General features: G+C 41.7%; 2 protein-coding genes across 3 annotated transcripts in view; both read left to right on the top strand.

Annotated features, from left to right (window-relative positions):
• Positions 1-6,250: 6,250 nt before the first annotated feature.
• On the top strand, positions 6,251-14,594 carry ccnf (cyclin F; the record flags this gene model as incomplete). Its single annotated transcript, XM_080511905.1, has 17 exons — positions 6,251-6,263; positions 7,541-7,695; positions 7,874-7,980; positions 8,060-8,127; positions 8,266-8,462; positions 8,723-8,776; positions 8,987-9,091; positions 9,244-9,321; positions 9,764-9,918; positions 10,192-10,356; positions 10,515-10,638; positions 10,749-10,929; positions 11,018-11,105; positions 12,374-12,473; positions 12,609-12,742; positions 13,783-13,958; positions 14,137-14,594. The coding sequence occupies 17 exons, from the start codon at positions 6,251-6,253 to the stop codon at positions 14,592-14,594; spliced, it is 2,358 nt and encodes a 785-aa protein (XP_080368031.1).
• Positions 14,595-16,775: 2,181 nt separating this feature from the next.
• abca3b (ATP-binding cassette, sub-family A (ABC1), member 3b) overlaps positions 16,776-17,578 on the top strand; it is a 31,896-nt gene continuing 31,093 nt past the window's right edge. For both annotated transcript variants that reach the window (XM_080511299.1, XM_080511298.1), the window contains exon 1: positions 16,776-16,994. The gene's annotated coding sequence lies outside the window, so the exon portion shown is untranslated. The remainder of the gene's footprint in view (positions 16,995-17,578) is intronic.

The following is a 17,578-nucleotide window of genomic DNA, read 5'->3' as shown; positions in this document are numbered from 1 at the left end:
ATTCACTCGTCCTGTGACACTGCAGCAATGTGTTGGGGGCTTTTTTTACGCAATGGGAGAGTGGAACTTGAGTCCAGCTGGATCTTGCTGGCATCTGTGTGGACGATAAACTGGAGAGGCAGAGGACTTGCTGGGAAAGAGTAGAGTGTTTGTGGGCGCTCAAATCACGATTCAGGTAAACCAAGAGACTTTTGGAACATGGACTTTACTACTAAGGAACAAAAGATTTGCACATATGGCCATGTCCATACCAAGCAAGTAAAGCTTTTAGTAAATTCTGAAAGGCCTTTTGTAGCTTCAGCTTCACATAAGAGAATCGTGAAGCTCTGGTGTTCTGCTTATTAGATTGCCTTCCTGTCTATACGGGAGTATTTACACCCAGCCGAGTGTCTACATCGGGCACCTTAAGTCCACACAGGACAGAATAACTGAAGGATACTGCCCCGAGGAGACATGCCTCTGCAGGGGACACTTTGGCTGATCCTACTCCCCGATGGCCCCTCCCGCTGTGTGCCTTGAGCAAGCACTCATGGAAAAAAGCTCTGTCACATTCCCCGGTTTCCATCTGAACTCCTGAGAATCTCCCCTTTGTGCTTACACTCTCTTTATCCAATAAGGACTCTTCAAATCTATCACATACCATTTATTCTACACGTTCACTTTCCTACTTGATCAGTCATTTTACACTTGTGATATACGCCCAAGAGAAGTGTTGACAGTCTTTTTGACACACAAATTGTTACCAACACTCCTAAATGTGAGCCTCATTCTGTAGTTATAGAATTTTCATCAGGCTATGCCAAAGAAATTGGATTACTTATCTCCTATGAGGGGAGGGAAATTGAATTAGAGTGAGTTTTGAATCCCTCCGTCCCGGAAAATAGGGTACAAGCCTGTTCTGAAGAAGACTGACTAATGTCTGAGCTTTAAAGGATTATAAGGTTTCCTTGAAGGCACTTTCCTGGAGAGCAAATGAATGTAGCTTCACATCTGTGAATAGGTGATTTCTGTTGGTGTGTGGTCTTGCAGGATGAGATACACAATTACGTTTCATTTTTTTGTCTTAAGCATTTTTCTTTCTTCATATAACTGAACGAACACGAGATACGAACATCACCATAGAAGCACAGTCGAAACGTACAGGCTGCATGGAAGCAAAAAGGATTACTGTATATTATCCACAGGAAGGGCTCCATAATTGCCCTTCTTTACCCTTGAGAGCGAGTATTGATCACGGATACATGATCCTGGCCAGCAGTTTAGTCATGCACGTTATTGGAAAGTGTGTCTGTAGGAAAGAGGGCAGCTCTGACTTTTTGACTGACTGATTGCCTTTTTGTCAGGGTGCCACAATGCCAAAGAGCTTGTTGAAGGCCAGCTTCCCAGTTGCATTGCTGTGTTTATCTGCCTGCTTCCATGGACACACATTAGATAACGTCATCTTCTAAGCACATGTTAAGATGTCACTTTTCTTTCTGATAGTCATTCAGATAATTTTCATTTCTGTTAAATAAAAGTAGATCATGAGTTGTCATTGCTCTCACTTTCATGTGGGGATAGGGAGCTTCCCCTGTGGTGAGACTGTGCCCAGCCATCCTTGACAGAACCATATTCTTGCAAAGGGAATTAATAAATTACTGCAAAAGGCAGTGAGAAGTCTTGTAAGTCTTCCCTGTGTCTTTACCTATCGACAAAATGAGAATTAAGATAAATGCGTGACCTGTCCTGGATGTATCCTGCCTTTCACTTACTGTCAGCTGCGATGATCTCCAGTGCCCGGGGATTTTAGGTTGGATTACATGGTGAAGAAGATGAATGTAAGCTCGAACAACATCGATTCGCATGCAAACACCTGCATACAAACGGGTATCATATCGTAATACCTTTCAGAGTGAACATCAACGGAAACACAAGTATTGATAGTGTCATCCAAGTTGTAGCAACAGAGAGCAGCTGTCCAATTACAATACAATGCATATAGATGATGTTGATGTAGCACGCCTTCTGCCGTCACTGTCACCGTTTGCTATCTTCAGATCTGGGTTAGAGGTCGATGCTTTTTTTTTCTTCCATCATGAGGAGTATGTGACATTCAAGTAGTGAAGTGAACCGTCCTCATAAATGTTTTTTCCTGAATTATTTACAAGGAAATTATCAGTGCAGTGGTTAGGAAAGTAGGCAGAAGAGCTGTGGATACAAATGCCGTTTGTGTTGCAGGTGGCACAGAATGTGAAAGAGTGACAAATCTTTTTTATTTTGGATGAACAGCAAGGGGGGAGAGGGGGGGGAGTCAAGGGAAGTGCATCCAATTCTATTCTTCCTTTGGCTTGTGTATCAGTGAAGAGTTCACGTGTATTGTACACGGTGATTATGTAGTACGTTTTAGCTGCTTTGATGTACTCTCAATTCTTTAAGCTACATTGTGCCAGTATGCTGACACCAGAAAATCATAGAAAGTGACCAGAAATTGTAATTTTTATTTTTTAGATGTGAAGTGATTTCCCCTCTGCCTTCTGAAAAAAAAGGGGGAAAATCTACCTCTCCTTGCTGCGGGGAATTAATGTCCCTCACCCAGAAGACAGTCACGCTGTCTGACTATGCTGTTCGTCACTCCAGTGAGTGACGCAAAATATGTTTGTTTGTGTGCCCTCTAATAATTGGTGCTGTACATATGATTATTTTTTATTTGTACTGTATATTTTTACTGACGTATACATTTGAATGGTTGATGTATGTATTGTATTAAATAAACGTTACATAAACAATGTCTTCTGTGATATTTTTGCATCTTCTTTGCTTCTAGGAATTAGGCTGAGAGAAAATACGAATACCATTTTGCCTATGTTTTGAATGGTGTGCCTATTAAATAAAAGTTGTGACTCTATTTTCCTTTAAAAAAAAAAAAAAGACGAAGAAAAAAAAGATAATGACTGTACCTTGATCATCTGAGTTAAGGGAGATCATTCAAAGCACATTGACATTGTTGTGTGTGCTCTCCTGCCCGTTTGTAGGACTTGTTCAGTTTTCAAAAGACATATGGGAGCTTTTGGTTGTTAAGAAAACAAACTGGTCAGCATCATTCAGAATAAATGACACCCCCTACTGGCAAAATATTGAAACAGGCAAAGTAATGCTGTTCCGCATGTCGTTAAACTGTTGCTAAGACTTGTCGCTTTGTCAGTTTAACATGAGTATATTATACATTTGAAAGATAAATGTGTGTCATATACACTGGGAAGTGCTGGGAACCTGTGGAGGGATCTATGTTTAGGTCTGGGTAGAGGGGGTGGGGAGGCCAGCATGAGCAAAGTGCTGAAGGGATGGAAGTGGTCAGTTGACCTGCTGGGGTCAGTGCAGAATACAGGAAACCAGATGGGAGCAACTCCTCCGCCTCTCTATCTCCATGACTGGGCTCCTAAAGCAAGCATTCAGCACCATTTGGCCTTTTTAAAATTAGAAATGACACAAAGGGACAATCTGTTGAATAATTATAGCCAGAGATATGCGTGGGGCTGAACAGCTTAACATGGTGAAGTTTGTATTGGAGCCATCTGGGAGCTGATGACTCTATTGCTGTTTATTTAAGTTTTCAATCAGCAACGTCTGTCCAAAAGACAAATCTGTCTGTTTCCAATTAGTCACTGCCTGCCCATCGGTTCCAAATAATACCTTTGTGGTGGAATGGAAAATACATTTCAATTCTGCTTCAGATATTATGACGTCCCTTTTGGAAACCTGTGGGGAAAGCCATTACACATGCTTTGCCATGCGGTCAAATTAAAACAGGCGGAGTGTGAATAATTTCATAATTTTTGCAAAGAAGTATAAACAAATATGATAAGGCAATGTTTGATTAAATCACTGAAAAGATTTAAGAAAGTTCCATTTCACTAACTGCCATACAACCTACTTTTGATTGTTCCTGGACGAGCACCATAAGAAGAGCTTGCAAAGATTTTTGTTTTGTTGTGGAATCACAATTCTTCCTCATTTCTGCATTGTGAGTGCATTTGTGTTTGACTTTATGGCTTTAATTGTTTTGTGTTGATGGTCAAAGCACTGTCTATTTCATTGTCCCTAGCCATTACTGGCCAGTTTGTGTTGCACAGAGAAAACGGTTGAGATAGGTTGGTTGTTTCTATGGAAACAGTGCATCCAGTTAAGGATGTCACAGCCTCTGCCCTGTCAGTCAGCTGCACGATGATTTGATCATTCTGCACCGTGAGTACCACATTCAACAAAAAAGGCTTGCCCCAAGAATCTGAAAAGACAAAGTCAATGCATTGTCTTTATGTAGATCGGAGTGTTACTTTTACAGAGGATAGCAGAGGAGACAATGCTCTTCCAAATTACATGAAATATCATTTGAACCTTTTACGGCTTTTCCTTTGCTCTTAAGCGTTTGTGTGGTAAAGATTACGTTCACAACACTTTGTGTGTGTATGAAACTGGGTGAAGAGGTCAGTAATGTGCTGATCAATAGAGAGTGCGTATGTCACAAATAATTACTACTGATAGTGTACTCTGCCGCTTTCTGATCCTCTTCAAAGGGCCGGCCTTAAAGAATACTCTACTCAGCTGAGCGAGTGTGCTTTCATCACAATGAGGCACCCACACAGTGTTGTTAATCATTGTGTCATTCTTCTCAAAGATAGCTGCTGCACAGGCTGAAGAAAGCCGTTGCTTTTGTCAATTTACACCTCTGCTTGGTCACACATATTATCATCAATATATATTGTCAGATGAATAATTGTTGTTTTTTTTTGTACATGTGGTTGCATATGTGCATGATGTGCAAAAGGACAAGGAAACCAACACAGTGGTTTCATATTTTGTGCCATTGAGAGGAAAACATCTTTTTCTTTTTAAATAAAGGCCACTTGGGTTACTTTCAACTAATATTGACATTTCTGCCACTATCTATCTCCACTGGAACCATCTGCTTTGTCTTGTAACCATCCATTGCAAATAGAGACACATTTTCTGACAAACTTACAATCTGAAAATCTGTCTGGCTATCATTTGTAGCTTTTTGTTCAATGAAAGTAGACCTTGTTAAAATGGTCAATTGTGATAGATGTGACAAGGCAAGCAGCTCTCATTTTCTAAGAGGTTTCTTATAATAAGATGTTCTCAACTGACAACAAGTGAGCAAGTGACCTTTGGAATTAACCCTATAGTGACGCCTAAAATGGTGAACTAATGTAACCCGACATCTGATTGTGGTTTATTTAGTCAATCCATTCTCTGACAATACAAGTACCTAATAATATGTACTTTGATTATAGTCTGGCTTCTCCCTGTTTTAAATGTATATACAACACTTAAATTTACCAGATGAGTTTATAATCCATATTAATCGGTGACCAAATATGAGTATCTGTTTCATCCTCATTCTGTATTGTACTTTAAAAAAAAATGTTTTTAAGTAGAATGCAGCGTGACCCTGAACAGGATAGTGTGGTTGGATGGATGGATGAATGTATGTATGGATGGATGGATGGATGTAATGGCACGATTTTTTGTCTTTTGGATATAATTATCAAAGTAGCATTAATCCAAATAAAAAATGCAAATGGTTATAATGATGCATATCTCGGTGTACTTTAAGATTTCATTTAGTTGATGTGGGAATTACCTTTCTGGATTCGAGAGCACCCTTTCTGCGCCTGTCCCTTTAAACGTGGTACCTTTAAACGGGAGCTCAACTCTGACTACTTTTCCCATAATTCAAAGCAAAAGGTGGCTCTGAGGACGTTCTTCATAATCAGGTCAGCCAACCACATCGCTCTAACAGCGAGCGCGTACTTCGAAATGGCGTTACTCTGCCCAATGACAGCACGATATTCTACGATTTATACCGTCTGACCAATAGCCATTCGATGCATGCCACACTGACCAATCAGAAGGCTCATACGGGTCAAATGGGCGTCATCGCTTTCGGCCAAACAGATTGAATGCCGAGTTTAAACGCGGAGCGCGGGCGGTCCCACGGGGTCTTTGGGGCGGGGCCAACTCGCGAGGACGCGTGCTTGAATTTGAATTCAGGGAAAGAGGCAACAAACTGTGAACATACTCACTAACTTCAGCCCCTCATCAAGAGACGAGACAGCACTGGAAAGCCTGGTATTTAGCTTCCCCCCCCCGTAATAGAAGTTTCGCTTCCAGGCATCACCACAACACTTTAATCACGCTGTATTTCTACAACCACCGCTGCTGTGCGTGTCAGAAGAGATCTCTGCTCTTTGCAATGAAAGCAGGCGGTAAGTCACTTTAATCAAATTACTCCTGTTCGTATAAATACATGGATGTCTGAAGGTGTTGCTGTGATTCGTGAAGCGGTGGTGTATTGTTGTGTTTTCAAATAGATTGGCATTGATGTTGCAGTCGCCACCATAAACGTTAACGGGTGTAACTCCTGGTTACTGTAACGATAAACGTAATTTCTCTCCATGCGCACGACTAAACCTATTTTGCAAGTCGTTTTCGGATGGATTCCCGTCAGGAATAATGAACATATAATGTTAAAATCAATAAGCCTTGTGGTGACATAACGCACCCCGTGTTGTTCCGCAGGAGGGAAAATTGGGCGCTCACTTGGTTTTCACTTTACGCATCCAAGAAGCGCAGTAATCTGTCGTTAGACGACTGCCAATGCCATCAAACCTCATTTTATCGTCATATATACTAATTTTAATATGTCTAAGGAATCATCCTTTACAAAACAAAAAAACAAAAACAAGCATTTTCACTCATGTGAGTGGCTGGCCTGTTAGTAGATTTGAATGTGGAGCCAATACCATCGCCTTGGTGTGCCAGGCTTGTCTACTAACCTAAACCTTCCCTGGTCTGAGTTAAATGAACAGTAAACATTTGCTTGGCATATATGTGAGAATTTGTTTTCTGAATTTGCACTAAGCTGAGAAATGCTTTAGTGATTTCGTGCGTAGAACCTAAATGTGGCCCTCACTTTTTTATTTAAGACATGTTCATACACTTTGGATACCTTGTCATAATGTCCATGATTATAAACAAATATATTAGCAGTATATAAATGTGTAACTGCATCCACACATACTATGCCTGTTCACTCATTATGTAAAAGTTATGCCTGGAAGAATTAGGAAGATTTCAAATGTCTTCAACCCATCATTAATTATTATAATTATTCAAAACAGCTCCTCTGTAACAACCAAGCAATGGGGGGGAAAAATACGCTGCACACGTAAACATTCATATATTTTCATTGTTAGAAAACATTTTTGAAATCTAAAAAAAAATTGACATTTGGATGTAATCCAACTCATCTGTATATTAATTTTTCTAAACTTTAAGGCACTCATAAGTTATCCTCACCCTCTTCAGATTCAGTTTTTTTCTTAATCGACTGTCCTTGTACAACGTTGGCTTTGATACACATTCTTTCCCTGGTTGTTTGGATTTTTTTTTCTTTTTTTTCTTTTTCTTTTTTTCATTTGACGTGAACAAATATGGCAACATACATGAAATATTAACACGTAGTGTATTTCTTTTCTTTCAGCTATCCACTGCCATTGTTTAAAATGCTACTCGGTTCCAGCACGGAAGCGAGTTCGTAAGCGATCCTCAGCCCTCACCTTGCTGTCTCTACCCGAGGAGGTCATTCTCTGCGTGCTCCAGTGTCTCTCTGCGGAGGATCTTCTGTCCATCCGAGCGGTGAGTAAACGCGGCGTACTCACTGCCGCGTCACCACTGATGTGGACGTGTTGTACCCACCCCACTGTTGTCCCTCGTCGGCATCTTTCCACCGCCTGTTCTGATCTGTCGAGGGAAGAAACTATGATTTCAAATACCTGTTCGGCTGAGGGACTGACTATATGAATCTCTATCACAGGTTCACTCCCAGCTCCGGGACGTTGTTGACAACCATCCTAGTGTATGGGCCAGGGTCACTTTTAGAGACCAGTGGCCATCCCCCAACTCCTTATGGCTGTTTGAAAGGTATAGTTCTCTTACTTGAATAAAAGATGTCGTGTTGCTTGTTGTTGGCTTTTACTATAACTGTATTTTCTCCCCACAGAGCTGCTGAAAAGGGGAATTTTGAAGCTGCTGTGAAGCTTGGGATTGCATATTTATACAATGAAGGACGTAAGTTTAAGACTTTTGACTTGGTTGGGCTTGTCCTATTAGTCTTGTCCATTTTGGTTAAATGGGGTTCTGACCCCTTGCTAAATTCTCGTGATTGTCACACCTCCTCTCCACTTGTGCCTTCTTTCCCGCCTCCAGCATTATTGAGTGACGAGGGACGGGCGGACGTGTGTGGTCGAAAGGCTTCCCACTTCTTCAGCTTGGCAGAGAGCCTGCGCTCTCCGGCAGCAGATCCCTTCATCTGGGTGTTCATCCGTCCACCGTGGTCGCCCACCGGCAGCTGCTGCAAGGCCGTGGTGTTCGATCGTCTCAAGGCTGAGTGTGATAGCAACATGGTGGGTTTCACTACTGACAGGAAAAACAAAACAAGAAGAAAAAAAAAATGCAATTCAGTGAAACCAAGATTGCTGCCAAATTACATTGGATTTTTCATTAGTTTAGTCAGATTGTTATATCACAATAACAAGAGATCAACATGGAGTGATCAAGTGGAGGGAATGTTATTCGATTTGCGTGACTACTTTGATTTGAAGTTATAAATTTGTATCTAGGCATCGTGCAGGATTTGAGTTCTTCTTTTCACATTTCCCCGCAGGAGAAAAGGGGACCCCTGTTGCACTGCTTGGCCAGAGTTTTGCATCTGTTTGAAGTGAGTGTGAAACTAAACCTGGGTGTGGTTTGTCCAGTTCTTCGAGTTGTTCTGCTAGTTATTCATATGTATTGATTTGTCCTCGGTGGCGGGGGATAACAAACTAGTCATAGTTGTTATGCACAGTATTCTTCTTATCTGTCAAGGCAGTTTGACAGTTTCCCTAAAATGTATCACGGACGCGTCAAAAATGTTCATGTCTCTTTCCAGGGGGATGAAAAACGCTCCGATGCCATTTCAATGCTGGAGGAATCCTCACAGGCCGGCTGCCTGAAGAGCTCCTATCTGCTGTGGGAGCACAGCAGAAAGGCAGCTGTAAGTCACCAAGTTAATTTTCTTTTAAAATATGCACCACATTTGCCGATTATGTCGCTCAATATTTAAATGTAGAAAAATGTTTCATGACAGTATGAAGTGACAAAGCCCAACGGTTAATTCCTTATTTGTGGGAATCATTTGAATTTCAGATCGCGGACCCGGGAAGGTACCTCCAGTGTATACGAAAGCTCAGGGACTATGCTGGCAAAGGATGCTGGGAGGCGCAGGTGTGTGATTGCAGATAAATGAACTGGTTAATGGGGTATTTTCAGTTTTTTGATTGCTTTTTGTCCAGTTTCTCCAAAACAGGAGTATTGGTCTTTTAACAGTTTTTTTATTTTTATTTTTTATTTGTTATGCATTTGTGCCCCATCTCTTTATTTCCCTATCGTCAATTAGCCCAGATCAATGGGTAATTTATTCTTATTGAAATGTTATCAAGCTGTGTAAATAGGGCTTGACAGTGGTAGTCATGCAGTTCTTTTCATCCCCACACTGAATCATAAAAATGACTCACTTGAATGTCAAGCTATTTCAATAAAGCAGTAAATTAGAGAAGTGCTCCATCATATTGCATTTTTTTTTAATTTTCACGTTCTCAATCCAAGCTATTAATCCACTTTCCCATACGTCATAGCATTGACTATGTACCCGATTTCCTCTTCTTAGTTGTCCCTGGCCAAAGTGTGCAGCAGTGGGAATCCCCTGGGATTGGAGCCAAAGGCCTGCTCTGACCTGGTAGCCCAGGTCTTCAGTTCCTCGAAGCAAGCGTCCCGATTCTGCACTCCGTGCATCTTCAGACGAGGCATCAAGGACAACATGAGGTATATGAAAGCAGAAACGCCTCCGTGGCGTTATTGACATTATTATACGTGGTGAGTGCTATATGCCCAGACAATCTGGCCGTTGTGATGACCCGCTGAGTTTTCATCGTCTGAGATTCATTTGTTGACTTTACGAAAGAGCACATACGGCAGGATGAGCGAGCCAATCTAAAGTTTCCCTGAGAAGAGATGTGTTAGAATGGAGGGTTGGAATGAAGATGCATGAACAGCTAAGCTCACATCATGTTTTTGCTCGTTGTCCGTCTGTTTTAGATACATCCTGGTGGACTGGCTGGTGGAAGTGACCACCATGAAGGACTTCTCCAGCTTGACGTTGCACGTGACGGTGGGCTGTGTGGACCGCTACCTGGCCCTGCGCTCGGTCCCCAAGGCTCGCCTTCAGTTATTGGGGATCGCCTGCATGGTAGTTTGTACACGGTAAGGACACACATGCCAACATCCTATCTAGTCTCCGTGTAATAACCATAGAATAATTCTGAGTAGATTTTGTGGTTTTATTTTTTATTGTTTGTCTTAAGGCAAAGATGTTGTGGATTAAAAGCTTTTCCAACAGTGTTTGCTCGTTTTATTTTCAGCTACATGAGTAAGGAGATCTTGACAATACGTGAAGCTGTGTGGCTGACGGACAACACCTATAAGTATGAGGACCTGGTTCGAATGATGGGAGAGGTCGTGTCTGTGCTGGAAGGAAACATCAGGGTGAGTACAATTACTGCTAATCTATATGTGTGTTTACGAGAATTGTTAACGTCGTAATGGGCGAAAACAAGATCCGATATAGTGGTTTCTGCTTTGTTTCTTCCTTTCAGAGCCCCACACTGCTGGACTATGGAGAGGTGCTCCTCTCTTTGCTCCCCCTGGAGAGACGAACCACTCACCTATTCAGCTACATCTGCGAGCTGTCGCTGCTCTACTCGGCTCTCGCCTCGCCATCGCCGGCCAAATTAGCCTGCGCAGCACTGCTGCTAACCCGGGCGCTGCATCACTATGGTAATAACCATCACTGCATCACTTCACCCTCTCAACATGTGCAGATAATGTTTTCAAACAGAATTTCACAGTGTGTTCTCCTCCACAGCTCCCCTCTGGCCCTCCCTTTTGGCTGAATACACAGGATTCTCCAAACAGGACCTTGTGCCCTTTGCTGTGCTGCTTTTTATGAAGTGGTGAGCATCTCATTGTGTTGCAACTGGATTGGTATTCAAACAAGTAAAATGACCTTTTGCACAGATTCCAAATTGGAAGTTGGACTGCATGTATATTTTTTCATGAAATTGAAATAAGCTGGCACGTTTTAAATGTCATGTCCTGAAAATAATTAGAAGCAATTATGGAAGTCCCCTGTATCCCAGAGTAATGAGTACAGAGAAACTAATAACATTTTGTCTGTAAATGGCTGCCGTGCACGGGGCACGATTCTATTCTAACACATTAGGTGATATAGCACCCGCATACGTTTACGTGGAGGGGTGTGTGTATCAATCCTGTCCATTAGTGTGATGTCGTGCTTTGAACTTCAGATGTTTACCGCATTAAGCGAAATGAAACCCCAGCTGAAGAGCAGCCAGTGCCAGAGCCGGCCTGCGTTTCATGCAGGGGGACTCAAGTCATACCCTGTACGACGTTATTACCCAATTACAGTTATTTCTATGCATCACTTTTTTGACCAATTACACTTTTTTTTTCAAGACACAAATTGTGCCTCTATTTGGTATAATAGGTGCAGCTTTATTTCCACTATTCATTATCCCTGTTTAGTGTCGGCATAAGTGTCATATAACCAAGGGTGTTCAGTTTGGCTATAACGTGCTTATTGATTTGTTTTACTTGTGCAGCTGAACACTGTCTGCGCCATACATTTTCGAAACCTTCTGTGGAGTCAGAAGAAAACACCTTTATTTTTTCCAAGAATGCCAAAAACAACAATTTTGGAAATGGTCTAGTCCCTTTTCAGATGCGATAAAGTAACCCTGACGTCTACTGATGTATCACAGTGCTTTCTCTCTCGCAAACAGATAACAAGAATTGATTTGGTGATGTGTCTGCCTGTTTTCAGCACACTTGTATAGCCATATTGATGAGATATAAGATTGTTTATGACATCTGGGGACCAAGAAAATGGAAAATTAGAGTTTTTAGGGGAGCACAAACCACAGAGCTCCACTGCCATATAGACAGTGGGAATATAATGGGGATGTATGGTGTATGAAGCCATCAGTGAATCACCAGCTGAGTCACTGAAACGTGCCTCAGGGTGAGTCATTTTGATAGGTGAGCACTGTGGGGAAACTATAATTCTTAAATGGACAAGTAACAAGATTTCCCCCCGAAGAGTTGATTATACTGGTGCAGAAAACAAAGTGGATAAAACTCAGCTTCTTCTTTTTTTTTTCCCTTGTTATGTGAACCCCCCCTTTGCTTTCTCACTCATCAGTTTCAGCAAAGATATTCCCAAGGATTACAGGCACGTGTCTCTCACTGGTGTCAAGCAACGCTTTGAAGACGAAGCCTTCCAGAACATCAGCACAGAGGAGGTTTGTAATTCTTCGCTTTCCATTGTATTCCATTGTATTGTTTTTGTCTCCAAAAGAGCCCCACAATGATTAGCTGGCTCTCACTGCTTGCTCTTTTTTTTTTTTTTTTTCTTTCTTTTCTGTGGCGTCACATAGGTGATGTGCTTTAAAGAGCTTTCGCAAATCTTGGAGATTCCTGAGGAGCAGCCTCAGATGGAGCCTCTCAGTCCCACAGGTCAACCAGCAGACATCCACACCTTCCTGGCCTCTCCTTCTAACGCCAATAAGAGGTAGGTCTAATTTGAGCACACAGCCTTTTTGCACTGACTCGTAAATCTGCATAATGTGTCACATATGCATTATACATATTGCAAAAGACTGACTAAAATGTAATAGATAGTTTTCACACATTATCCATGACAGAATTTTAGATATGAAAGAACACAAAATGTTCAGTTAACTGAATAAAATCATGTCATGTTGAACTGATAGACAAGTATACCTGGTGGCCACAAGGCAGAGATCAGAATTTTTAAAGAAAATCAAGAAGAAGTGACTAAAATGGTCTAACTGTTCTCCACAAAAATGAAAACACAATCCATTTACAGTTCTTGTGGCAACAGAAAGGGCACTGTTTCTAGAAAGAAAAACATCTTAAAACACAAACAAGTCACCATCAATGTCTGGATTTATTGCAAATAATATTATTATTGCATGTTTACCTAATGTCATGCAGCTTGTAATTTTTTGTGTTTGTGTCCCCTTTGAAAATAAGAATAGGAATACTGAGATTTTTCATTCAATTATATAAATTGTACTTTACCTTGAATTTTTTGGGGGGATTATTATAGAATAAACCTTCTGATTACAGGCTCACTGCCCTAACATCGGCCACAAAATAACAGAATAGCTTAAATCCAATAACTAATCATTAAAATTAGCAAGGGCATCATACACCAAGACCAAACCAAATTGTTTTATGCTGCTTTTCAATGTAGACACAGTGATATGTGAAGTCTGGCCCATATTGATTATTTGGTGAAAAGTTGTATCCTGCTGTTTGATGCACTCTTGCTTTTTACATATTATTGACTGGTTAGTTGCAGTCAGGATATTAGTGTGAGTTTAAATTTGTACATACCAGTGCATCCCCGGGAAAACATACCACTGCCCCCGCCTCCAGTCCTGGTTGTGGCTCGGCCTCATGTCCGCCGTGACACACCCACCCGTACGGCGCCTCGTCCAGAAGTCGTTTGTTTATGCCATCTGCGAGATGCTCCCGTGACTCATTGGAACCCCGTTGCTTTTCCACTCTCTCCCAAATCCAAAGGAGGCGCGACGACAACATGGAGGCCCACAGGAGCAGTTTTGTGGCCACACCCACAGCAGAGCTGTCCAATCAGGAGAAGAGCCTGGTCGACAACATCCTGGACTGGAGTCTGGACACTTCCTCCTCTGGATACGAGGGGGACCGGGAGGAGAGCGAAGGCGAGAAGGACGAGGATTGTACGTTTTGGAAATCATTTAGAGTGATTAATTGTTGGCCTTAAAAGGTGTATTTGACAAAAAGTAGATAATATAGTTGGTGGAGGATTAATTTATAAGCATTCTTTTCGGGAACTCTTGATCCAGTGTTTCATGGAAAAGGCTTATCCAAAACAACACTGTATATTTTCTTTCACAGATTCCATGATGACGATCAAGCTGCTCCCAACGCCCGATGCCGACCAAAGACTGGAGCACTGCCGAGCTCTGTCCAGTGATGAAGATAGCTTCTATGAAGCAGAAAGAGAGGAGGACAAAGATCTCCCGGGCAAAAAACTCCCCTTCGCTTCTGTAGATTGTCATAGCTCTGGATATTCGTCCGTTCAGAGCATTAGCCCCTCATCCACATGCTCCTCGTCTTCATCGTCCCTCATGCCTTGCACATTCAAGACCTTTACCGCCTCCATGGGCGCAGCCTCTGCTAATGCCCAGCCCGGCTTTCGCCTCCTGGTGCCCATGCAGAGGCCTCGGGGGGCTTCCAGCAAACAAGTGAAGAGGAAGAACGTGGCGGCTCACAGTGGAGGTGAGGTAGAAAGAGAAGAAGAGAATTACAATGGAGATAAGTATTCTAACAATGGAGGGTTCCTGAGCCAATAGACTTTGAGTGTGAATGGACTCGAGCTGCTCGGTGATTTCACCTCCAGCACTTTCTGTTTGTTCCCGTTCTTCCTCTTTTGTCAGTCTGCACTGGTTATTCACTTGCCGGAAGATCAAGAGACTTTGAGTTAAAAGACGCATAAAGGGAAAAAACCTACCAAGAAACTTGCTTTTTATGTTGCATTTACATTTCATTTACATGTTTACAGGCATGGAGCAGTAAATATACCTCCAAAAAAAAAAAACCAAGGTCCATCGTCAGCTATAAAACCACTGGAACATGACTTGACTTCCCTCAGGACCATGGTACAACATTTTCACTTTCATTGTTTTACAGTTACTTAACAACAACATCCTATCTCAGATCAGGTTAGTTTAAAAAGAAATGAAACCTCATGAGCTGGATTCTGGGTAAAGGGACAATTTACTGTGACCATAATCTCTGATGTGCACTGTCAGTACAAGAATCTGTCTTGTATTTGGTGAATTTTATGAATGAGTGACTTCTGCCATTCAGTCACTGAAAATGTGTGCAGCTGAATCCTAAAAGATTTGATTGCTTAACGTTTATTTGTTTATTTCTGTGGAGTTTTGTTCCTTCTCCGTGTTTGCCAAAGGTACTGTGGTAGTGGCATTTGTATTTTCAGGGGCATCTACTTAAAAGAAACAGTTGTGAAGTAAGTCGTTTCATAGTCTTGTAACTCTACATCGGTTTTGCTGTATCAAAATTATATTTTTATCAGAAGCACGCTGGAAGCACCAGATAGATGTTAACTGTTAAGGTATTAATACACTATATGATCATTAAGGTCTGCAGATCGCAGAGTGGAGGATCACGAGCCCGACATGTGTCGTCCAAACCTCAGTATATCATCTAACCGCTCTTCAACACAAGTGAAATGAATCACCTGGCCACAATGGTTGTCTTACCTTTTGTTCTCCCCCATCTAAAATAGGTTGAGCACATTTATTATCACATATTGTGTGTGACCTATTGAAATCAACATTTCTATGCTGGAACAATCGCAACTGAAGTATTTTTGATGTTCAGTTTCTGTCTTGCACACAAGTGGAAGTATAGACCCTAACTGATATAACAAAATACAGAGGATCTCATTCAGGACATTGAGCACATAATGTCTAAAGGACTCTGACTGTAAATACATTGTAAACCGTTACTCTGGACTGGTTCTCTCCTGTGGGTTTAGTGTACATATAGTCTGAGATGTATAACTTGGAGAAGAGCAAAGAACATGCCACTATTACTTGAATTTTTTTCCCCTTGCTTCATTCCAAAAGGCAGTGTTGTTTCTGTATTGTGCAGTGTTTTCTTTATACACTTGTGATTATGTATGTTTTGTACTGCGCTCAAATAAAACAAGATATGCTTTCTTTTCATTGTCATTTTATTAAAGCTGTCTGATTTAACTCTTTAAATATGGTGAAAGATCAGGAAGTTTGGTACTATAACCATTTCATGTTTTAGATTAAAGTAGCCTTTAAAAGGGAATAAAACTCAGCTAAAAAAGGAGTAAAACATTCATAAAGGAAGGATAAAATACAGAGATGAACACCAAGGCATGAATTATAAGATGACACTTTAGCCTCAGTGAAAATATGAGTTTGACTCCATATTGCATCTTTCTGTATAGAATTTGCATATTTTTCCTGAGTGTGTGGGATTTCTTCAGGATATTCTCCTGGTTTCCTCCCACAGTCCAAAAACATACACTTCACCAGGGATTGGGTCCAGTCAGTGCACTTCACATCATATTATATAGAAGGTGGATGGATGGGAATTAGGAAGTGCCAAACATGTGAGTTTAAAGTTAGAATCTATGAATATTATGAATATATCTTATATCTATGTGTGCAATGTGGCTAAAACGAGCAGGAATAAACCGAGTGCTGAACTTTAAAAAAAAAAAAAAAAGTCTAAATATCGAAGAGTGACTTTACTTACTTTATTGACTTTATTTTCATAGCCCTCAACACCAACAACTAGGACCCCTGAGTGAATACACACTCCATGCTGCCTGCAGCCCACTTGAAGCCCAGCTGTGTGGGATCACGTGACCCCTTCCTGTTCACGTGACGCGTTTTGTTGACGTTTCTCGCTGCGTTTTTTGTACGGAGCCTTCACGAGCCCGTGCAGCAGCTGCTGGTGCAATGTCACAGCCTCGCTAGCAGGAAGCAGACCGGAGGGATTCGACCCGGGACTGGACTCATCACGTCCTCCTCTTCACCCATGCGACCGAGCACCGCTGGAGGAAGGAGCCCCGCAGCGGTGCCTCTCGCGTCGGTTTAGAGACAACAAGGAGGAACAGTTCTTCCCCTCTCCAGGAAGACGAGAAAGACCACAGCTCGCCACGTCCATGTGCCAAAACCTTCAATTTTGAGGTAACCGGGGGTGTTTATTAACATAAACCTGATATGTCACTTCAGTGGGTACTTGTTGTTGGCATATGAGCGTGAGGTGAAACTATGGGTGAGTCAGCACATAATATTTAGGTTATTTCCTCGCTTTGTCTCTCTGCTCCATTATTTGCATTCGCTGGGTGCCTTGCGGAGTTGACGGGCAGGTGGATTGTCCAATCAGAGAGTCGGTACGGTCGGGCTGGACCAATCAGGGCGGACAGGGGCGGGATCCAGTCGGAAATGGTTCACGTCCGTGACGCGATTATGTGTTTTATTGATGACAACATCTTACTAATACAGACACAGTTGCGCTTAATATAAAACACACCTTGTTTTCCGTAAAGGACTGATTATTCCTATGTGACCACTTGACTTGGTAATGTTTTTTGAGGTTGGTTTATAAAAAAAAGTTTATTATGATCCCAGTGAATCAAACCATTATCCTATTACAGTTGATCAGTGATCACCTTTTAAAAATCACCATCTTTATAGATCTGGAAACGTGATTGTGCACATAGTCATAGTCTTTTGTGGTAAGATAACATATCTTCCAGACTGTTGTCACG

This window comes from Blennius ocellaris, assembly GCF_963422515.1.
Source record: "Blennius ocellaris genome assembly, chromosome: 16".
NCBI classification, from domain to species: Eukaryota; Metazoa; Chordata; class Actinopteri; order Blenniiformes; family Blenniidae; genus Blennius; species Blennius ocellaris.
This window is presented reverse-complemented; position numbering and strand designations above follow the sequence as displayed.